Source organism: Lynx rufus, unplaced genomic scaffold (assembly GCF_022079265.1).
Source record: "Lynx rufus isolate CCGP_SWC_20201006 ecotype Redwood Valley unplaced genomic scaffold, mLynRuf1.p SCAF_24, whole genome shotgun sequence".
In the NCBI taxonomy this organism is placed as follows: domain Eukaryota; kingdom Metazoa; phylum Chordata; class Mammalia; order Carnivora; family Felidae; genus Lynx; species Lynx rufus.
Window position 1 is genome coordinate 22,416,373 of NW_025814839.1, and position 24,571 is coordinate 22,440,943.

Here is a 24,571-nt window from a genome sequence, read left to right on the forward strand (position 1 = left end):
CGGTTTTATGTCTTCTTTTCTGATTTGGATGCCTGTCATTTCCTTTTCTTGCCTGACTGCTTTGGCTAGGACTTCCCATATCCTGTTGAATAGGAGTGGTCAAGTGGGCAACTTTGCCTTGTTCTTGAACTTAGAGTAAAAGCTTTCAGTTTTTTACCACTGCATATGATGTTGGCCGTGCGCTTATCATATTGGACTTCACTATGTCCAGGTGTGATAATTCAGTACCCACTTTATTGAGAGTTTTTAATCCTGAAAAGATGTTGAATTTTGTCAAATGCTTTTTCCTCACATGCTGGGATGATCATATGATTTTTTTTATCCTGTTAATGCGGTGTATCAAACGTATTTATTTGACTTGATTTCCGAAGGGCAATTTTGGTGAGTAAAGTATTCTTGATTGGTAGTCTTTTTTCTCTTAGCACTTTGAATATGTATAATCCCACTGCCTCCTGGTATGTAAGGTTTCTGCTGAGAAATTGCTAATAGCCTTATGAGGGTTCACTTGTAGTCACATAGTCTTTCCTCACTCTTTTTCTTTCTTTTTACTTTGTTGTCTGCTGACTGGATAATTTGATAGTTCCTGTCTTTAAATTCACATTTTATTTTTTGCTTAATCCATTTCCTGTCAGTGATCACTCTTGCTTTTTTCATCTCCTTCATTATACACTTCAGCTCCAGGATTTTTGTTCAGTCAGTTTTTCCTATTTCCAGCTCTTTGTTAAGCTTCTCATTTTATTCATAGAGTGTGTTTCTGATTTTAATGAGTTGGCTTTTTGTGTTTTTCTTGTAACTCACTGAGTTTCCTTAAAACTGCTGTTTTTGAATTCTCTTTTGAATAAATTACAGGTCTCCATGTGTTTCCGATTGATCACTGGAAGATTATTGTGATCCTTTGATGGTATCATATTTCCTTGATATTTTATATTCTTTGCAGTTTTGCATTGCTGTCTTTGCATTTGAAGTAGCAGTCACCTCCTCCAGTCTTTAATGACTACCTCTTCAGTGTGTCCAACCCTGATATTTTTTGCTCCAGTGGTATGCTGCCAATTCTCTGCAGGACACCTGGATTTCCAAAAAGGCTCTCTCATCCGCGGGTGATTATCCTAGACAGTGTTTTCTAGGGAGGGACTCCCAGATGTGGCTGAGAGGGAGGGACTGGAGGCACTTTATGGGCTATTGCTAGGTCCACAGATTAGACTGTAGTATGTATGCCTGTTACCTGATGCACGGGTAGGCAAGGCTTTTCCTCGGTCCCTCGGAATATGGTGCTAGATTCCCACAGCTCCCGCAAAGGTAGTTTTGCCCTTGGTTGGATAAGATGCCAGTTTGTTGTAGGTGGGGAGACGCAATAAGGTACATCTTACCCAGCTATGATAATGATATCGCTCTGACAGATGGGCATTTTAAAAGTAGTTTTGCCCCTAAGATATTTCCCTGACTTCTTCTTTCATGTTATATGGACCTCATGCTATTTTAAAACTTTGTTGAAATGAAGCATTTTTATATTTAAAAGAAAAGCCGAAAATACAGCACAAATCTAGTTATTACTCCCATGTCTGAGTCAGAATTTCTTTCCTGACTCTTACTACTTGGTTCCATGTATCTTATGGTTTTTTTCCAAGTTCCTAAAAGTATACTTTTCCTTTCAAGGCACCTGGATGCCATCTATGTAATCTTTGTGCTTACATTCTAATCTCTAAGTAAATGGTATTCTCCCGTTTCTTTTCCTGGTGACCTCTCCTGTTTATTTTCCCTCTTCAATAAAGCCTTTCTTGTTCTCACTTACAGCTTTTCACATGTCAATTCTTACAAATCACATTGTATTATAGTTGTATATTTGTCTGTGTTTGAAGCAACAGATGAGTATTTCCTTGTATATGGTTGGTATTTCAGCACTGTTCTCTGAATTAATAAATTAAGTCAGATGGGTAAAATTCAGAACTTGATGAAAATTGTCTTTTTATTCTTTGTCAGTAAAATTATTAGAAAACATTGGCTGTTTTATGGCTTTTTAATGGCTTTTTCTTTAAGGAGTGAACCTGGTTTACATATGAAGAAGTTAAAGGAAGGTGAAAATGAAAAAGGGACATCAAAAGGATCTGTGATCACACCAGTGTTGAAGAAGGCCGATTCCCTAACTGGTGGTCCACTACAAAAGAATGATGGCAGCCATTTCAGTGAAAAGGATCAGCATGAAAGCAGGTAAAATCTATAAATTCCTTATGTGCCTGTGAAGGCATTTTAGCAGTGATTACCTTTTGTGGAAATAAGATGCTGTAGTGTAGGTAGGTCCAAGCTAAAGCAAGAAATACTCAACATATCAAACACACTGCTTGAAAAGTTATGATGAGGGTAAGTGACTTTGTCAAGGAGCAGTTTCAGTAGTCACCATGGAAGCATGGAAGATGAGTAAGTGTAAACAACTCCTTAGAGCATTTTAATTGGGAAAGGTAATAGAGAAATGGATGATAACTGAAAAAGAATGTGAGTTGCAAAGGCATTTTCTTGCTCTTTTTATTTTAAGATGGGAGCTTTTAGAGTATGTATGCTGTTGGAAATGATCCATAGAGATAGACATGGTTAGTTAATTTAACTTTGTTTGTGTTTCCAAACATTAGGAAGTTTGTTGAGTGTATTACAGTATCTTTTAAAGATTATAGTCATTGTCTTTAGTACTCCTATTCATGTAATTTTGTGGAAGAGGTTGGTTTATTCAGAATTGGTTCCACAATGGGGTATTCTCCTGTAATTGAATGTGCAGATTTAAAAATATAGATATGTATGAATGCAAGTATGTGTGTATATATATATATATATATATATATATATATATACATGCCTGTGTATAAATTCTATATGTATATATAAGTATATGTGTGTGTGTATATATATACACTCACACTTATAGTAAATGTATGCAAACACTGAGGCCATTCTGAATAGAACTAATCCTTCCTTGATGATTTTAGATATTCAGTGCCTTTGATAGCGTCATGAACAGCTGTGATTTTGTTAGGGACTTGAAAGTATCTGGTTATATCAAGTTAATATTTATTTATGTTCTGGGGAAAGGGGAAGATTTTGTTTATTTACAATTGGAAAATAAACTAGTAACCCATCACAGATTATTCCTTTTGGACTGGAAAGCTCTAAATTACAAAAACCATGCTTCCTGTACCAGCAGTGTCATTGACACAGATTATATGTTCAATAAGTATGTGTTGAATGTGGGAATAAACAGTTGAATGAACGAATGAATGCCTGTTGATGAACTTCTCTAGAAGAAGCAAATCTGTAGTTTATTGAAAGTAGATTTCCAATATTGCCTAGGTATGGAGTCTCTTAAGAGAATGTGTAAGATTCATAAATTGTTATATACAGCTATGGCTAGAAATAGAACAATAATGTAGATTCATTTGCTATTATATTAGTTAGAAACACTTAAGTATTACTTTAACCACATGTTATGAAACGCATGCTTTGAAGGCACATTCCTGGGTTTGAATTCAGGGTCTGTTCTTGGCCAGCGATTAGGGCTTCTTGGGCAAGTCACTTCGACTTTCTGTGCCTCATTTTCTTCCTGTGTAAAATACCGACTATAATAACCTACTTCATAAGATTGTTGTGGGGCTTCAAATACCTTGAAGACATGTAAAGTGCTCATAGTAATGCCTAGAGAGTAGTTGCACAGTGAGTCTTCAACACGTTAATATCACGATTGTTAAAAAGGCGTCCTTTCATATAGGGACTTAACTTGCACTTTCCAAGTAGGTTTTAGTGCTAGGAAAAGCTTATTTTTAGTAAAAATGACAACAACAAAAACAATGGTATCATGCCTATCAAATAATGCAAGTCGCATTAGGATTTTCCTTTGCTTTTGTTAGTTTTTATCTAAATTTAGTACTTTGTTGTTCTCACTTCAGCAGCACATATATTACAACTGGATACATCTAATCCTTCGTTAATATTAACAATAGCATATTTTCTATGCTGTTTAATGTTACTCTATTGTTTAATCCCCTTTGTAGAGATTTAGTTTCAAATGCAGAGATTTTATATCAGAAACAATTGGGTTAAATATTCTTTGTATTTTAAGTATTTAATATTTGCCTGAAAAGAATTGTTGGGTTTTTTCAGGCCTGCAAAGAAAATTTCTAAGAAGAAGAACAAGGTAAGAGAAATAGACAATGTAATTTTATTTTATTTATTTATTTTATTTTTATTTTATTATATTATTTTGATAAATATTTATTAAAGATATTGTTGAGTGGTAAAAAAATACTTTATGAAAGATGTAGTGAAAAAATAGAAAATCTTCCTTTGTTGTAGAGACATTTGCTGTGAAAAAGGTACTTAGAAATACTAGCTATTGATAACGGTGTCTTTTTGATAAAAATCCCTTCTTTTAAAAAGTCTCTGTGCTTTCGCTTTTAAATGTTTATTCACTTATTTTTAAAATGTATTTTGAGAGAGAGCACGCACAAGTGGGGGAGGGGCAGGGGGAGAGGGGGAGAGAGAATCCCAAGCAGGCTCCATGCTGACATTGTGGAGGTCAACATGGGACTCAAACTCAGGAACCCTGAGGTCATGACCTGAGCCACAATGGAGTCGGATGCTCAACCGACAGAGCCACTCAGGTGCCCCTGTTTTAGCTTTTATAAAAAGATGGGTATTTATCACTTCTCTACACCTTGTATATTTTATAAATATTTGGGGGACATTTTGAAATGGTATTCTTTATTTGTAGGTCAAAAAGGAAATTACTTCTATGGATGACCTTGTCGACTTCATTCAGTCATCTGAATCTGAAACAGCCTCAGAGGATTGTGAGTTGCCTTACTCTAAGAATTTCATGTTGCTGATTGAACAACTTGGCATGGATTGTAAAGGTAGGAAGCCTTTTTACGTATATGGCTGTAGTCATATGTGCACACCTTGCCTAGTACTGCACCATAGAACACTGCTGTATTGTAGAGCTGCTCATCTCAGAAATATGTTTTATATTAAAATCAAAGGAGAACTATTGTATCCTCTCAGCCAAAGAGTCATCATTTCTACTGTACCTTTCTCAGTGGGAATGGCACATCTAACGTGTTTGTTAACTCTGCTTCTCTTCTGTGCCTTCACCCAGGTCAGGTCATTATTTTTCCCCTACATGACTGAAATAACCTCAGGACCGTTTTCCCTGCCGTTCAACCTCCCAGGACCTTGGTCTGCACTGCAACCATAATCATTATATACTTTAAAAAATGTGTATTTCATCATGTTACCTCCTTGCTTAAAGCTTAGCTGTTACTTCTCATTGCTATTAGGTTAAAGGCCACGGTCCTCTGGCTTCATCTTGTATTGTTTGACATCCTTCTTTCCGTCTGTGTCTTATCCACTGTTTTAGACGTTTCTTCCTGTGAAAGAGCTTGTCGTTTCCAACAGCTTTGGTTAGGTAAACTGCACATATGTGAAGTGTGTCATTTGATAGTTTTGACATATGTTTACACGTTTGAAACGATAACCGCAATCCAGACAGTTAACATATTCATCACCCTGAAAAATCTCATGTCCCTTTCTATTCCCTTATTATGAAGCTGCCAAATCGTTTTCTAAAGGAGTTATACTGTTTTCCATTCCCACCAGCAGCCTGTGAGAGCACCAATTCCTACATACATATTCATGACCACTTAGTATTGTCAGCTCTTTAAATCCTAGCCATTCAGATGGATATTTTATATATCATTATGGTTTGAATATACATTTTGCTAATAACTGACGATGTTGACCATATTTTCACATGCTTGCTTGCCATCTGTATATCTTCTTTGAATTGTCCAAATCTTTTTTTTTTTATTTTAAAAATTTGTTTGTTTTCTTACTTGTTGAGTTTTCAGAATTCTTTGTATATTCTAGACACAGTTCCTTCTTATTTTGTTTTCTTTTTGTCTTTTTGTGGTTGTTTTTGTTTTTGTTTTCCATTGAGGCATTTTATTTGCACATACGTATTACATCCCTAGAAAAAGAATCCCAGGATTTCCCCTTCTGTGTGTTTTCATCTTGCTTCTTCATGGTCCATGACTGTAGCTGAGGTGGTCAGTATAATGAAACCAAACTGAACAGATTATTCTGCCATTTTTCTAGATCTTTGCATTGTCCATCAGTTCTGGGGCCAGTCACTCCATGCTTGCTTAACCTGCCTGTGAGGTTCACGACAATTTTCCCAACTCTGTGATCATCAATGATTTTAAATTCACCAGTGTAACCATGCTTCATCATCACAGTTAGAAAGTGGACAATGTCTGTGGAGCACGGCCTAGTAAGAACCTGGCGTTTGCTTCTCTTTTCAGTATTGTTATGCTTTGGGGAGCATCTGCCACGACATTCACATGCATCATGATGGTGGCACAGAAAGATGGTGGAAAGAGCTAGATACAGTTCCTTTATCACCTCTCTTTTTTTTTTGGCAAGGTTTTTCTTCTCCCAGTCTCTGACTTTTCCTTCTCTCAACAGTGTTTTTGAAGAGCAGTTTTTCTTTTTGGTGAAGTCCAGTTTACGCATTCATTTGTTCTTGTATGATTGTTGCTTTTGGTTTTCATATCTAAGAAATCTTTGCCTAGCACAAGGTCACAAAGTTTTTCTCTCATGGTTTCTTTTAGAAGTGTTATAGTTTTAGGTCTCACATTTAGATCTATGACCCATTTTATATTCTTTTTTTTTATGATATAAAGTATGGATACAAGTTCATTCTTTTGCATATGGATATCCAGTTGTTCCAGCACCATTTATTGGAAAGGCTGTGTTTTCTCCGCTTTATGCCATTGTTCCTTTGTCATAATCAGTTGGCCATATATGTGTGGGCTTATTTATGGGCTCTATTCTGTCTCATTGATCTCTTTGGCCATCTTTGTACCAATATTATGCTGTTTTAATCACTGCCAGTTTATAAGAATTTTTGAAATCACGTAGTGTTAGTCATCCTGCTTGGTTCTTTTCAGTGTTCTTTTGCTACACTGGATCCTTTGCATTTCCACGTGAATTTTAGAATCAGTTTGTCAGTTTCTTAAAAAACAAACAAACAAACAAACAAACAAAACCCCAACTCTGGTGGTCTTCAGGAAATGAAGTTTAGATTATGTTGAATCTACAGATTTATTTGGGGAGAACTGACTTCTTGACAATATTGAATTTTTTAACCCCTGAACAGAGGATATATCTCTCCCTTGATATAGGTCTTTTAAAATTTTCTCAGTAATGTTTTGTAGTTTTTAATGTATAGGTCTTTCTGTCTTTTATGATATTAACTGTGATTATTTTTTATTTTCAGTGCAGTTGTAAATAATATATCTTAAATTTAAATTTTTTTTGTAATGTTTACCCTTGAGAGAGAGACAGAGCATGAGTTGGGGAGGGACAGAGAGAGAGGGAGACAGAATCTGAAGCAGGCTCCAGGCTCCAAGCTGTCAGTACAGAGCCGACATGGGGCTTGAACTCACCAACGTTGAGATCATGACCTTAGCCAGAGCCCAGCGCTTAACCAACTGAGGCACCCAGGTGCCCTGAAATTTTAATTTTTGATTCTTTATAGCAAGTATATAGAAATACAGTTGATTTTTGTGTAATGATTCTGTATCTTCCAACCTTGATAAATTTATATGTACACATATATTTAAAATTTTTAACGTTTTATTTATTTTTGAGACAGAGAGAGACAGGGCATGAACAGGGGAGGGGCAGAGAGAGAGGGAGACACAGAATCGGAAGCAGGCTGCAGGCTCTGAGCCATCAGCCCAGAGCCCGACGCGGGGCTCGAACTCACGGACCCTGAGATCGTGACCTGAGCTGAAGTTGGCCACTTAACCGACTGAGCCACCCAGGCGCCCCTACATATATTTAATTTTAGAGAGAGTACATGAGCAGAGGAGAGGGGCAGAGAGAGAGAGAGAGAGAGAGAGAGAGAGAGACAGGGAGAATCCTTTTTTTTTTTTGACGTTTATTTATTTTTGGGACAGAGACAGAGCATGAACGGGGGAGGGGCAGAGAGAGAGGGAGACACAGAATCGGAAACAGGCTCTAGGCCCCGAGCCATCAGCCCAGAGCCTGACGCGGGGCTCGAACTCACAGACCGCGAGATCGTGACCTGGCTGAAGTCGGACGCTTAACCGACTGCGCCACCCAGGCGCCCCGAGACAGGGAGAATCTTAAGCAGTCTCCATGCTCAGTGCGAGCCTGACATAGGGCTCCATCCCATGACTCTGGGATCATAGCCTGAGCTGAAATCAAGAGACACTCAACCGACTGAGTCATCCATGTGCTGCTATAAATTCATTAATTCTAGTAGCATTTTTCTTCATTCTGTCAGATTTTCTACATAAGCAAAGTTCATTAAAATTCATTTTTAATTACTATTTTACTAACAATGGTAAATATTGTAGACTTGTAGCCAATACATTCTCTGTCGCAACTAAACAGCTTTGCCATTGTACTATAAGGGCAGTCAATAGATACTGCATACATTAATGGACATGGCTGTATTTTGATAAAATTTAATTTACCAAAATAAGTAACGTGGCCCACAGGTGGGAGTTTGCCAACTTCTATTTTGTGACCATGTCATTGCGATAGAGACAGTTTCACTTCATTTTCTATTTGGATGTCCTTTGTTGCTTTTTCTTGTTTGATTGCGTTGGCTAGAACTGCTAGTATAGTGCTGAAGAGAAGAAGTCATTCAGTGAATGGCCTACTTGTCTTCTTCCTGATCTTCTAGGAAATGCGTTCAGTTTTTTACCATTACATGTAACGTTAGCTGTAGAGTTATCATGACTTGTTTTGTTTTGTTTTGTTTTAAGTCATAATTGAAGTTCCCTTGTATTCCAGGATTGCTGAAAGTTTTTATCTGGAATGGCATGTTGAATTTTGACAAGGGACTTATTTTACCTACGGAGATGATCATATAATTTTCCTTTTTTAAAAGTTTGTTAATATGGTGACTAACACTAATTGGTTTTCGAATCTTAAACCAACTCTGCATTTCTTGGATAAACACCATTTGGTCATAACAAATTATCCCTTAGTGTATTGTTAGATTCCACCACCCCCCCACACACACACGGCTATAGTTTAATTAATTGATTAATTAATTAAATATAATTTATTGTCAAGTTAGCTAACATACAGTGTATATATTGTGCTCTTGGCTTTGGGAGTATATTCCCAAGATTCATTACTTATGTACAACACCCAGTGCTCATCCCAACAAGTGCCCTCCTCAATGCCCATCACCCATTCTCCCCTTTCCCCCACCCCTCCATGAACCTTCAGTTTGTTCTCTGCATTTAAAAGTTTCCCATGGTTTGCCTCCCTGTCTGAAAAGATTTTTCCCTCTTCTGTTCCCCCATGTTTTTCTGTTACGTTTCTCAAAATCCACATATGAGTGAAAACATGATATCTGTTTTTCTCTGACTGCCTTATTTCACTTCACATACTACCCTCCAATTCCATCCATGTTGTTGCAAATGGCACGATTTCATTCTTTCTCACTGCCAAGTAATATCCATCGTATATATGAACCATATCTTCTTTACCCATTCATCAGTTGGTGGACATTTGGGCTCTTTCCATAATATGGCAATTGTTGATAGTGCTGCTATACACGTTGGGGTACATGTGCCCCTATGAATCAGCACTCCTGTATCCCTTGGGTAAATGCCTAGTAGTGCAATTCCTGGGTTGTAGGGTAATTCTATTTTAATTTTTTGAGGAACCAACCTCCACACTGTTTTCCAGAGCAGCTGCACCAACCCTGCATTCCCACCGACAGTGCAAGAGAGTTCCCATTTCTGCACATCTTCACCAACATCTGTTGTTTCCTGTGTTGTTAATTTGATCGACTCTGACCGGTGTGAGGTGGTATCTCAATGTGGTTTTGATTTGTATTTCCCTGATGATGAGCGACCTTGAACATCCTTTCATGTGCCTGTTGGCCATCTGGATGTCTTCTTTGGAAAAGTGTCTATGCATGTCTTCTGCCCATTCTTTCCCTGGATTATTTGTTTTTCAGGTGTTGAGTTTGGTAAATTCTTTATAGAGTATGGATGCTAATCCCTTATGTCATTTGCAAATATCTTCTCCCGTTCCATTGGTGCCTTTTAATTTTGTGGATTGTTTCCTTTGCAGTGCAGAAGCTTTTTACCTTGATGAGGTCCCAATAGTCCAATTTTGCTTTTATGTCCCTTGCCTTCAGAGATGTGTTGAGTAGAAGTTGCTGTGGCCAAGGTCAAAGAGGCTGTGGCCTGTGTTCTCCTCTAGGGTTTTGATGGTTTCCTCTCTCAAATTGAGGTCTTTCATCCATTTTGAGTTTATGTATGGTGTAAGAAACCGGTCCAGTTTCATTCTTCTGCATGGTGCTATCCAGCTCTCCCAGCACCATTTGCTAAAGAGCCTATCTTTTTTCCATTGGATACTCTTTCCTGCTTTGCCAAGGTTTAGTTGGCCATACATTTGTGGGTCCATTTCTGGATTCTCTATTCTATTCCATTCGCCTTTGTGTCTCTTTTTTTGTGCCGATAGTATACTCTCTTGATGATTGCAGCTTTGTAGTAGAGGCTCAAGTCTGCGATTGTGACGCCTCCAGCTTTGGTTTTCTTTTTCAACATTACTTTGGCTATCTGGGATCTTTTGTGGTTCCATACAAATTTTAGGATTGTTTGTTCTAGCTCTGAGAAGAGTGCCAGTGCAATGTTGATTGGGATTGCATTGAATGTGTAGATTGCTTTGGGTCATATCGACATTTTCATAATATTTCTTCTTCCAGTCCGTGAGCATGGAATGTTTTCCCATTTCTTTGTGTCTTCTTCAATTTCTTTGATATTTTTTTCTATAGTTTTCAGGATACAAATCTCTTATATCTTTGGTTAGGTTGACTTCTAGGTATTTTATGGTTCTTGTTGTAATTGTTAAATGAGCTCAGTTTCTTGATTTCTCTTTCTGTGGCTTCATTATTGGTATATAGAAGTGCAATCAATTTCTGTGTGTTGATTTTTGTATCCTGTGACTTTGCTGAATTCATGTATCAGTTCGAGCAGCTTTTTGGTGGAGTCTTTTGGGTTTTCCATGTCGAGTATCATGTCATCTGCGAAAAGTGAAAGTGTAACTTCTTCTTTGCCAATTTGGATGAGTTTTATTTCATTTTGTTGTGATTGCTGAGGCTAGGACTTCCAACACTATGGTAAACAACACTGGTGAGAGTGGACATCCCTTTCATGTTCCTTATCTCCTGTGGTGGGGGGGGGGGCGGGAAGTTCTCTGTTTCTCCCCATTGAGGATGCTATTAGCAGCGAGCTTCTCATATATGGCTTTTATGATGTTAAGGTATGTTCCTTCTATCCCAACTTTCTTGAAGGTTTTTCTTAACAAAGGATGCCGTAGTTTATCAAATGTTTTTTTTCTGCATTTATTGACAGGATCATATGGATGATCGTATCCTTTCTTCTATTAATGTGATGTATCATTTTAATTGATTTGTGAATATTGAACCAGCCCTGTAGCCCAGGAATGAATCCCACTTGATCATGGTGAAGAATTCTTTCATACACTGCCGAATTGGATTTGCTAGTATCTTGTTAAGAATTTTGGCATCCATGTTCATCAGGAACATTGGCCTGTCATTCTCCCTTTTAGTGGGGTCTCTATCTGTTTTGGGAATCAAGGTAATGCTAGCTTCACAGAATGAGTCCGGAAGCTTTTCTTCCATTTCTTTGTTCAACAGCTTGAAAAGTATAGGTATTAACTCTGCTTTCAATGTCTTGTAGAATTCCCCTGGGAAGACTTCTGGCCCAGGACTCCTATTTGTTGGGAGATTTTTGATAACTGATTGAATTTCTTCGCTGGTTATGGGTCTGTTCAAATTTTCTATTTCTTCCCATTTGAGTTTGGGTAGTGTGTGGTTGTCTAGGTATTTCTTCCATTTCTTCCATGTGGTTGTCCATTTCTTTCAGGTTGTCCAGTTTGTTGGCATATAAATTTTAATAGTATTCTCTAATAATTGAATTTCTGTGGTGTTGACTGTGATCTCTCCTCTTTCATTCATGATTTCATCTCTTTGGATTCTCATTTCTTTCTGAGAAAGCTGGCTAGGGGGTTATCAAGTTTATTTATTCGTTAAAAAAAAGCAGTTCTTAGAGTCACTGATCTGTTCTACTGTTTTGTGTTTTGCGTTTTGTTTTTTGGTTGTTTTTTTTTTTTTTTTGGATTCTATGGTGTTTATTTCTGCTCTAATCTATTATTTCTTCTAATGGCTGTAGGGTTTCTTTGCTCTTCTTCTTCTAGTTTCTTTAGGTGTGAGGTTCGATTTTGTGTTTTGGATTGTTCTTATTTCTTGAGAAATGCCTGGATTGCAATGTGTTTTCCTTTTAGGGCTGCCTTTGCTGCATCCCAAAGGGTTTGGACTGTCATGTTTTCATTTTCGTTTGCCGCCATATTTTTTTAATTTCTCTTTTCATCGTCTGGTTGGCCCATTCTTTCTCCAATAGGATGTTCTTTAACCTCCACGCATTCAGAAGCTTTCCAAATTTTTCTTTTGCTTGATTTCAAGTTTCATAGTGTTGTGATCTGAAAATTTGCATGGTATGATCTCAGTTCTTTTATATTTATTGAGGGCTGTTTTGTGACCCACTGTGTGATCTGTTTTGGAGAATGTTCCACGTGTACTCGAGAAGATTGTGTATTCTGCTGCTGTTGGATGAAAAGTTCTGAATAGATCTGTCAAATCCCTCTGGTCCAGTGTATCATTCAAAGCCTTTGTTTCTTTATTGATTTTCTGCCTAGATGATCTGTCCATTGTTGCAAGGGAGTATTAAAGTCACCTACAATTTCCAAAAGATTATCAATAAGATTGCTTATGTTTGTGATTAATCGATGTATATATTTGTGGGGTCTCTAGTTGGGGCCACCAACATTTATAATTGTTAGCTCTTCTTGATGGATAGATCCCTTAACTATGACATATTGCCCTTCTTCATCGCTTGTTAGAGTCTGTAGTTTGAAATCTCATCTACGTATGGCTACTCCAGCTTTCTTTTGACTTCCAGTAGCATAATACATGGTACTCCATCCCCTAACCTTCAATCTAATGGTGTCCTCATGTCTAAAATAAGTCTCTTGTAGACAGCATATAGATGGGTTTTGTTGTTGTTGTTTTTAATCCATCCCAATACCCTGTGTGTTTCGATAGGGGCATTTAGTCCATTCACATTCAGAGTGATTATTTAAAGATATGGATTTAGTGTCATTGTGTTGTCTGTAGGTTTCATGCTTGTGGTGATGTTTCTGGTCCTTTGTAGACTTGGCAACATTCCATTCACATAGTCTTCCTGAGGATCTCCTGCAGGACTGGTTTAGTGGTCATGAGCCCTTTTAGTTTTTGTTGTTCTGGGAAAGCTTATCTCTCCTATTCTGAATGACAGCCTTGCTGGAGAAAGGATTCTTAGCTGCATATTTTCCTATTCAGCACATGGACTTTCTCCTACCATCCCCTCCTGGCCTGCCAAGTTTCAGTGGACAGGTCTGCTACTACCCATATGTGTCTACCCTTGTAGGCTAAGGCCCGTTTGTCCCTTGCTGCTTTCAGAATTCTCTCTTTCTCTTTGTAACTTGCCAGTTTCACTATGATATGCTGTGGAGAAGACCTATTCCTGTTGAATCTGAAGGGAGTTGTCTGTGCCTGCTGGATTTGGATGTCTGCTTCCTTCTCCAGATTAAGGAAGTTGTCACCTGTAATTTGTTCAAGTAAACCTTCTGCCCTTTTCTCTCTCTCTTATGCTGGAACTTTGATGATATGGATATTATTACATTTCATTGAATCACTTAGTTTTCTAATACTCCCCTCATGGTCTAATATTTTCTTATCACCCTTTTTCTTGGCTTCATCATTTTCCATAATTTCATCTTCTATGTCACTTATTCTCCCCTCTGTTTCCTCCATCCTTGCTATTACTGCATCTAGTTTATTTTGCATCTTATTTACAGTATTTCTTCATTGTTGTGACTATTTCTCAGTTCCTTCATCCCTGCAGCAATAGATTCTCTCCTGTCTTCTATGCTTTTTTTGTAAGCTCAGCTGTTAATCTTACAACTACTATTCTAAATTCTTGAGCCAGTATATTTATTGTTTATATCTGTTTTGAGCAGTTCTCTAGCTGTCATTTCTTCCTGGAGTTTCTTTTGAGGAGAATTCTTCCATTTCATCAGTGTTCAGTACTTTATGTGTTTTCCTAGTTGTCATGTGTCCTGCACCTGAGAGCAGTACTATTTTAAAAAGGGGTCATATGCTGTCCAGGGTCTGGCCCTTCAACAGGTATTTTTGGAGTGTGTTTCATGCTCTCTGTTGTTGTGACTCTGGTTGCTTTATTTCCCTACTCCTATTGGTGGGTTGGCCATTCCACTAGGTGTGCTTAGATTTGTTCATAATGTAACCTTGGAAAAGAATTTAAACAGTGGGGGGGGGGGCGATGGAAGATGTCTTATCTCATACAAAGGGAGAAATGACAGGGGTAAGGGAAAAGAGAAGAAGACAAAAAATTGACCAGGCAGAGAATCAGAGATACTATACAACTTAATCCAAGGAGGGAAAAGAGATAGAGAGAGAGAGAGACAGAGAGACAGAGAGAGAGAGAGAGAGAGGAAAATAAAGAAGAAGGAGATACAGAAGAGGTGCAGAAAAAATAGATTAAAAATCTCCATGACCTGGCAAGTTGTCTCCCTGGGCCCCGGGAGATGTTTATGTCACTCTGTATCCCGAATGCCTAGATTTCCACGTCTTCTTGCCTCACTGCTGTGTTTGAGGGATGCGGTAATTTCACGTCCCCCTACTTCTCTGTCATGTTGACTCACCCCCTCTTTAATGTAGTGTTAGATTTGGTTTGTGGATGGTTTCTTCAGAAATTTTGCTCCCATGCTTATGACAGAATTTTCTTTCTTATAGTATGTTTGTCTAGTTTTGGTTTCAGGTAATGCTAGCATTATAGAATGAGGGGAGAAATATTTCTCCTCTCCATTTTTGGGGGAGACTTTGTGTAGAATAGATGACATCTGTTCCTAAAATGTTGGTTGAATTTACCAGAGTAGCCACTTGGCCCTGAAATTGTTTTGTGTGGAAAGATCTTTAACTAAGACTTTAGTTTCTTTTATAGATATAGAGTTAGGTAGCTAATCTATTCTTTTTTTTTCCCTTTATTTCATTTTTTATTTCATTTCATTTCATTTCATTTTATTTTACTTTATTTTATTTTTATGCGATCTTTACACCCAACATGGGGCTTGAAATCACAATCCAGAGATCAAGAGTCACATGCTCTACCAACTGAGCCAGCGAGGTACCCCTTATTCTTGATTGAGCTTTGCTAATTTCTGTCTTCCATGGGATTTACCCACTGCATCTGAGTTGTCAAATTAATTATATAAAGTTCATAATATTACTTTGTCATTTTTTTAGTATCTGTGAATCTCTAGTAATGGCACATTACTAATTTCTGATATATTGTTAATATTTCCTTTGTTTCTCTTCATTTCAGGATCAGTCTTGGTAGAAATTTATCCCTTTTTTTCACCTCCTGAAAGCATTTAGTTTCATCGATTATTCTCTATCATTTTTCTGCTTTCTTTCATGTGATTTTGTCTTTGAGTTTTATTAGTTCCTTTTGTCTGCTTGGTTTGGCTTTAATTTGTTTTCTTTTTCTAGTTTCTAAAGATGGAACCAACAGACCTCTCTTCTTCCTCATCCTCTTCTTCTTCTTCCTCTTCTTCCTCTCCTTCTTCCTCCTCTCCTTCTTCGTCCCCCTCCCCTTCTTCTTCTTCTTCTTCTTCTTCTTCTTCTTCTTCTTCTTTCTTCTCCTTCTTCTTCCAGATGCTGTAGAAATCTATTGGAGTTATTTTACCAAAATTTTTCTCAATTGTGAAAAATTAAATTCAGTTCTTCAACCTTTAGGAAGAAAAAAGAAGAAACTCTCTTCAGTAAAATACAGCATGAAAATCAGGTATCTCCTGGCCACATGGTGGCCATTTCACACAATTTTTAAGACAGGTAACCTAATACCAAGATATTTCCTTTCAGGCCAGCCACAAAACTTTAAGGAATAGACCCTGGACGTGTATGTACATGACAGAGTAGGTTCCTGCTTGAGCCAGGCAGGTTTAGTATCATTTCCAGGGCTTAGCAATCTGTGGCCCATGGACTGAATGTGGCTTGGCCTGTTTGTGTATGGCCCTGAGCCAAGAAAAGTTTTCAGACTTTTTAAAGGGTTGTAAACAAAGCAAAAACAAAGGACTGTGTGACAAATGTACATGGTCTACAAAGCCTAAAATATTTACAGTTTGGCCTTTTACAGAAAAAGCTTGCAGACACTTCATTTATACCAATGTTGTACAGAATTCAGACGGTGCGATTACATTTCTGAGATAATGTTCCTTTATTCCGACCCAGAATGTAGCAACATCCTACAAAGATGATCCTCTGATGCCATGTGTTAGAATTCCTTTTCTCTTTTTTCTTCATCTTCACATCATTAAAGTTCATCCTTCTCTCTCTTTCCATGAGTGTGGAGATTTTTCAGTTTTTCATATATTAAGGCAGCGATCGCTTTTGCATCTCTGGCATCTATTTGCTCTCCCCAAATGTTTCTCTTTGCTTTTTCGTAAGGATAACATTTAACAGTGGGATAGGCTCTGATGCCAGCTTTCTGGCATGCTTGAGCGTAAGCTTGACAGTCGACTTTTCTAGCTTTCACTTTTCCTTTCATCATCCTAGCCAAGAGCTCAAACTCGAGAGCAAAATTTTGCCAAGGACCACACCAAGGAGCATAGAATTCAATCCCCCAGTGATTTTTCCCTTGCATAACTTTTTCATCAAAAGTCTGAGGCATTAGATCTGTGGATGCTTGAGGTAGAAATCCTAGACCCCTAATCTCTCTTCTAACCCTTGTAACTGTGATACTTAAAAGCTTTATTTGGTTTGGGGGGAAAAATCTTATCTCAGGGTATCCCTGAATATTTACTTGGGCACAAAAAGAACGATACTGTTGGCAGTCTATACCGCCCACAGTAACTGTCCAGTTAGTGTCCGGGCCATTCTTTTCCATTCTGGCATTAGGACTTGACATGGATGACACCATGGGGAGTAGAAGTCAACCATCCAGACTTCATCATGTTTTCTTTGTTTAACTAGTTCATTGAAAGTGGTGGGCCTCAGGGAGATCACTGAAGGAGTCCTAAGATCCTCTATGAATTCCAAGATCTGTTGTTCAGCAGAGTGATGTCTTCCATATTCATGAACCTTGGATTGGTTCAATACCACTGTTGTTGGATCCGCCTGAATGTTTTATGTGTTACAGGGTCCCTCGTGAACCGTACAATCTAGTGTACCAAACGTAAGCTGACCACACAGGTGCTTTGATGCTTTGTGTAACTCTGGCAATAAAGCTCGACATGGTGGACAACATGGCACAACCAAATCAACAAGCCATGGTTCCTTGTCATCGGCAGGAAAATTTTGACGTCCAGGCGTGGCAACATGAGAGTTACCACTTTCTTTGGCAAAGGCCAGTATATCATATAGAATCTTCTTTCCGTGATGAATTTCATATTCTTTGGTTCCTTGTCCTTTAAATACTGCTAGACATGGCCGAAATACAGAGCGATTACTACAGATGTCTGGTGCAGAGGCACAGTCAGCCTTGCCAACTTGAATATGTTCACTTTGGAGTAGAGTTTTGAGTTTCTTCAACTCAGGATCATTTGAATTTTCATGTTTGCCAAAGGTAAACAGTAAGAGCCACCAATGACGAGCCAATCGACCCGTTCGTGTATTTGCCGAAAGCAGTTCAAAATCTGGAAGACTATGCACGATTTCCAAATATATTTCTCTAGCATCCAATGAATTAAGGAACAAAACGCTGCTTTTCTCTCTGTTATTTAATGTGGCGCCAGGAGGAAAATAGGCAGTAGTACTTGTCATGATACCAAAGTTTTACAAAGTTTGTCCTGGGTGGCACAGTCCATCCATCCTACATTAACAACACTATCCAACACGCCCCTGAGCCTGAGTCGTGTCTATGAAGTTAAACAATCTCCTCCTTGGCAACAAAAAGTGATCAGCCGGCCAACACCATCAGCAAAAGCAGTTTCTGTGGAGTGAACAAAATTTCCTGTCCATAATTCCGTCACTGTGCTTCTAACACGCTGCATGGCTAAACTCACCAAACTTTCCTTTGATCTGTCACCGTGATATTTCACTGTGGCCGTTCCAGACCTGAAAAGGAAGAGTCTGGGAGATCCGTTGACTCCTTTCATTCAGCAAAGCATTCTATCATCACCACAGTTAACAGCACCAATTCGAAGTAATCCATCTACTTCTTTAGCACAGTCTCTCCATGTGGGAGCTAATTCATGGCAGTGTGAACATCCTGGGGAGTACAAGTTCACAAACCACAGTTCTCCAGAATTAACAGCAGCATCCAGTTCTCTTCTATCCAATGTTCTGCTTTCAGGATCATCGTCATAAATACCAAAATCATAACAACCATAATCCCAGCTTTCATACAAGCCATTTTCTGGATTATCTGCAAGTCCCTTTTCTCCATATTTGTCATACTTTTCCCACAGATCTTCATCTTTGAGTACCTCATATGCTCTATTTATTTTTGAAAAACCACTCCGTACTTTCGGGTTATTCATTTGTTTGTTTGGTGGATTTATTTATTTATTTATTTATTTTAATGTTTATTTACTTTTGAGACAGACAGAGATGGAATGCAAGTGGGCTGGGACAGAGAGAGAGGGAGACACAGAATCCAAAGCAGGCCCCTGGCTCCAAGGCATCAGCACAGAGCCCGCCGCGGGGCTCCAACCCACGACCTGTGAAATCATGACCCGAGCGAGCGGAAGGTGGACGCTCAACTGATTGAGCCCCCAGGCACCCCGGGTTATTCTTGTTTTTTTGTTGTTGTTGTTTTGTTTTTTTTAATGAGGATGTAGCTTCAATGCCAATTTCATGAAAGCTTGTCTTATTTCTCTACTGCTTGCAGTGCTGGATACTCCAAGTAAACTGTAAAAATCCCCATCTGTGCCCACTGAAATGGCCATATACACTATTAGGAACCAGAATGACCCTTTTCAGGTCCCGGACGTAGTCATTTTTGTTGAACCAGACGCCCATTCTTTCTCTTATACAAGTTCTGATGGAAGTGAACATTCAGATATACAGCTGATTCCAGCTGAGAGAATATGCAGGTTTGAGAACTTGTGTTTACGTTACTCCAAGAGCGAATCAAGCATCATGAAATTTTCTCCCAAAGTGTCAATCTGTGTAGGGTCAGTAATCTGTACTTCCTCAGATCAGAAAAGATATCAAAATACTTTGAGAAATATAACCTTCTTAACATTCTGTTTCTCCTTTCTTCCTTTAATCCTAAATGTCGAAGTCTTCTCCTTACCTGCAAAGGGTCTCTGGCTCATTTCTAACTCCTTGTCATGCAACCAGAACATACCTTTGTAAAGTATAGCGGTGGAGAGTAACAAATATTCAGACTAAAATAAACAACCCCAGGAAAACAGAGAACATCTTGTCCAATACCACCATGGGACAAGTGGTACTCCTAGGGGCCCTTCGCAGCGTGGGCGTGGTGGACTTGATCTTCGCCAAGCGTCAGGGCCAGTTGGAAACTGCCGGTAAACACAATAGGAAGGATTTCTGGCTGCCATCAGCCCCGAAAAGATGCGGGGAGAGGGGAAGGATGGGGCCATCCCATGAAAGAGACTATTAAGTGCTGCTGGTTGTGCGAATTCTCTGGCAGGACTAGGGTAAAAAGAGCCTGAGTAACTGAGGCGTAAGTGAGAGAAACTGTGGCAAGAAGCTGGGAAAGGAGGCTGGCGGGAAGAAGGGTGATGATGTAGGTAATCAGAAAAAGATGGGGAGCTAGAACACAAAACCCATGGCAGGGGTGGAGAAGAAGGTAGGGGAGACAGGTGCACAGACATTGGGCTCTCCCTTCCAGAAGGGCCCATGCCTCCGCCACTGTCGCCGCCTCCAGCTCCAGCAGAAGCGGGGAGGGTGGCGGGTTCGGGGGGGGGGGGCGCGGCAGGGGCGGGGTGGCAGGGGGGTGGCAAGGGCGGGGTTGGCGCGGGTGGTGTGGTGGGGGGCCCGGGGCATTGGGGGAGGGGGTGTGGTGGGGGCAGAGGAGAGCAGTGGCAAGGTCAGGGGTTGGTTAGAGCCGGGAGGTGGGAGGGGGGTGGTGGGTGGCGGGAGGGTCAGGGGCGGCGGCGGGGGTGGGGCGGTGCGGTGAGGCGTGTGCGAGGTTGCTGTGGTGGTGGGGGCGGGGGTTGGCGCGGGCGGGGCGGTAGCAGGGGGGTGGGGGGTGGCGGGAGAGTGGGGGGCGGCGGTGGGGGGGGTGGGGAGCGGGGGGTGGGTGAGGTGGCTGGAAGTGCGGGGGGCGGGTGCGAGGGTTGGCAGGGGTGAGGAGTGGCGTAGGGGCCGTGGGGCGGGGGGGGGGGGTTAGCAGGGGCCGGGGGAGCAGGGGCCGGGAGTATGGCCCCTGCCCACCTCAGGGTAGGGTGGTCGCCTCCTGCAGCTACTCCCCCACCTTCAATTCCGGGCAGGTGGTGCACCCCGCCCCTACCAGGCTGAAAGCCAGCTCTGTGGGCAGGTGAACAAAGTTCAGCTCTCCAACTGCCACAGGAGCAGGGTGGGGAGGGGCGCCTGGGAAACAGGGGAGGAGCCACAAAGGCAGTAAGGAGCATCGCACTTCCCTCTTCTTTTTTGATGTATACATTCAGTGCCATCAGTCTTCATGTGAGTGCTACTAAAGCAGGACTCTACAAATTCTACTGTGGTTCCATTTTCATTCAGTTCAGAATCGTTTCTAATTTTTTTCTCTTTTCATTAGTTCTTGGACCCAGGGGATATTTCGATGTGTTCTGTAGTTCGCAAATAGTTGAATGTTTTCCAGAGATTTTTTTGTTCTTGATTTCTGATTTGATTGCTTTGTGGTCAGGGGACACAGTTTTATGACTTCAGGCCTCTTGACTTCTTCCTGTTATTAAGAGTCATTTTATGACCCAGAGTATCGTCTTTTTTGGTAAGTGTTCCATGGATCCTTGGGAAGAATAGCGGTGGTCAAGTCTACTGTGTCCTTGCTGATGTTGTGCCTATTGAAATATCAGACTATAATTGTGATTTGCCTATTTCTCTTTTCGGTTCTATCAATTTTTGCTTCAGGTACTTTGAAGCTATTAACGGATCCATGAACATTTAAGATTGCTATTAATTGACCCTTTTATGATTATACAATGACCTGTTGTTTATTGCTGGTAATAATTTTTTGTTTTGAAACTGTGTTGTCTGGTATTCATATAGCCACTCTAGCTCAGCCTTCTTTGGTCAAGTGTTAGTGTGCTATATCATATTTCTGTCTTTTGAACAAATTTCTGTCTTGACATTTTAAGTGCATTTTGTATAGGTAGCATATAGCTGAGTCTTCCTTTTTTATCCATTCTGACACTCTGCGTCTTAGTTGAGGCTTTTAGACCGTTTTCATTTGCTGTGATTATTGATAGAGTTGATTTGAATCTGTCATCATGCTGTTTGATTTGCATTTGTCCTATCTGCTCCTTGTTCCTGTTCTCTTCTTTTTCCGCTTTCTTTTAATCGAGTCATTTTTATGATTCAGTTTGATCCATTTATTATTTATTTATTTATTCACTTATTCACTTATTTATTTAGGCTTCCTAGCTAGAACTTTTCAGTTTTGCTATTGTGGTGGTTGGTTTAGGTTTTATAGTCTGTGGGTTAAACATCACAGTCTAGCTTCCATTAATGTTATACCACATCGTATATAGTTTAGGAAAATTACAATAGTTGACTTCCATCTCTTCTTTCCTAGACAGATCCTTCCTGGGTCGGTGGGATTATAGTTTTCATGAAGTTTAGGAAGATTTGGGCCATTTTTTTTCCTCTCCCTTTCCCCTGCCTCTTTGGGCAATTGTGTATTTCCCCCTTGAAGTTGTCTCCCAGGTTGCCAATGTTAAACTTCAGTCTTTTGTTTTGTGATGTCTCATATGTGTTTATTCCTGTCCATCGTATTGTTCATGTCTAACATGATTTACATCTCTGTAAGTGCTATTTGGTTTTTAAAACAATAGCTTCTATGCCTCTAGTTATCTTTTCATGCTTTGTTTGGAGATATCGTTAGGTTACTTACAAACAGATGGATCCTTTAGTGTTGCTATTACGAATTATTGGATGAATCCAGAGTGGTGATCAGCCTAAAGCAAATTATGAGTTTTTCTATCCTAGCTACTGTGAATAGATACTGTCCCTTGTGCTGTGGAAGCACCAGGCAGTGTTTCCTCTATCTTTTCAGATTTTTTTCCCTTGATGACTTCCTTCCATGTATGCATTGGTTGTTACTCTGCTGAGTAGCCAAAGGGGACCCTCTGCAGATGTCCAGGGTTCTTTCTGTGTTCTGCTTTCTCCTCTCCTGGATGCTGACCTGTCATCTCTATGTGCCTTGAATTCACCAGACTCTCAGTTTCGTCACCTCGACTCAAGGAGTCTGGAGGAGTCTATTCTTTAAATCATTTATGTCTCCTGGGTCGTAGCCTGAAAACTCTCTCAAGGCAGTGAGCTTGGGCATGTGTTAGGCTAACGTGTTTTGTTTTCAGGGATCATTGTCCTTCATTGTCTGAAGTTCTGTGTCTTGAAAATCATGTTAAAATTGTAATTTGTCTGTTTTGGTTTTGCCTGCTTCAGGTAGGAAGATCAATCAGTACGCGTTACTCCATGTTGGCCAGAAGCAGGTTACAGTGGAACTTCGGCACATGCTCTAGACTGTCGAGAGTGCTTGTCTTCCTCCTTTGCTTAATTGCCTCCTGCTCATCCTTCATTCCTCAGTAGAGTTACCTCTTCCTCAGGGAAATCTATCTTTCTTGGGCCCAATCTGGATCAAGTTATGATCACAGAACTCTGTTTTCTAATAGGAACTATCTGAATTTAGACTTATCATTTGAGTTGTCTTTCTCCTTCACCAAACTTTAAGCTAATCCCGAACCAGGGGTCTTCTCTAGTGTATCTGTAGAGCTGAGTATAATGTCTTACATTGAAGGTATATATTTATTCAATGTGTGGATGAGTGAATTGAAGATGCACCATCCTGTATATGCAAGAAGTACTCATATATTTTATTTCTGTTTCTGTTTCTTCTCTGATGCAGATTCTGCTGGCTTCTTAAAAATCCAAAATATACTTGTTTCCTATGAAGGATTAAGGAAACTTAACAAAAATCACTGTAAACGACTTACGGGAAAAATTAAAAAAATGGAAAAAACGGTTAGTGCACTACAAAACGAGCTACAAGAAGCCAAAGACGTGACATCATGGTTAGAGCATCAAAAAGTGGAATGGGAACGTGAAGTATGCAGTTTGAGGTATAGCATCTCGGGTTTAAAGAAATATTTGAACTCTTTACTTTTGTATGACAGATGTGTAGGGGCAGTTTTGTAACTGCAAACTTAACCTTATAGGATTTTCCGGGAAAGAAAACTTCTTTAGTGTTGTAAAGTGTGAGATTCTTGGAAATAACACAGCACGTTCTTAACAGTGAATACTTCTAATAATTTAATGTCTATTCCAAATCGCAATTGTAATGGCCATGGAAAAGTCCACCATACTCCAAGAAACATCATTATTTAACAGATTGAATTCTGCTTGTTTTTCATCTTTCTGTATTTTAATTAGTGCTGTCAAGAATGTCTTTTATATAAATCTGTTCCTACATTTCTGGTTACTTGCAATAAATTCTTCAATATAATATAATTTGGTTAAAGTATAAAAAATTTTAAAAAGGTCTTTGATCCATATTTTTAAATTGCTCTCAGGAAAGCTTATATTAATTTCTGTACCTACCAACAGAGTATAAAATGGTCATTTTTCTCAAGACAGTAAAATTCCCCAAAATTGATTCCATTGGATTCTTAACATGCAGGGGTTAAAAGGTAAAGTGGGGGTGCCTGGGTGGCTCAGTTGGTTAAGCATCTGGCTTCGGCTCAGGGGATGATCTCTTGAGTTTGAGCCCGGCTTTGGGTGAGCTCAAGCCCTGCTTTGGGTGAGCACGAGCCCCACTTCGGGTGAGCCCCTCTTCTCTCTGTCTCTGTCTCTCCCTCGCTCTCTGCCCCTCGTGGGATTCTGTCTCTCTTTCTCTCTCTCCGCCCTCATTCACTTGTGTCATCTCTCCCTCAATAAAAAATTTAAACAAAGGAAAATGGGGGTGCCTGGGTGGCTCAGTCATTCAAGCATCTGACTTTGGCTCAGGTCATGATCTCAGGGTTCGTGAGTTCGAGCCCCGCATTGAGGTCTCTGCTGTCAGTGCAGAGCCCACTTCGGATTTTCTGTCTCCCTCTCTCTCTCTCTGCCCCTCCTTTGTTTGCATGGGCTCTCCCTTTCTCTCTCAAAAATGAATAAACATTTAAAAAAAAGTGATACGGAAAGTGATTGCTGATAAGTTTTTCCAACATCTCTGTCATAGGTAGATAAAATTAA

The 24,571-nt window shown here is 39.7% G+C and overlaps 1 protein-coding gene and 2 pseudogenes across 1 annotated transcript in view; 1 reads left to right on the forward strand and 2 right to left on the reverse strand.

Moving 5' to 3' along the window:
• Nucleotides 1–24,571, forward strand: part of LOC124518523 (ankyrin repeat domain-containing protein 26-like) — a 105,181-nt gene that overhangs the window by 54,290 nt on the left and 26,320 nt on the right. Inside the window, exons 10-13 of the mRNA XM_047088518.1 lie at nucleotides 2,035–2,205; nucleotides 4,141–4,174; nucleotides 4,751–4,892; nucleotides 23,247–23,460. Coding sequence (XP_046944474.1) covers nucleotides 2,035–2,205; nucleotides 4,141–4,174; nucleotides 4,751–4,892; nucleotides 23,247–23,460 — 561 coding nt within the window. The remainder of the gene's footprint in view (nucleotides 1–2,034; nucleotides 2,206–4,140; nucleotides 4,175–4,750; nucleotides 4,893–23,246; nucleotides 23,461–24,571) is intronic.
• Nucleotides 5,921–6,463, reverse strand: LOC124518454 (40S ribosomal protein S15a-like; annotated as a pseudogene).
• Nucleotides 16,023–19,263, reverse strand: LOC124518455 (dnaJ homolog subfamily C member 10-like; annotated as a pseudogene).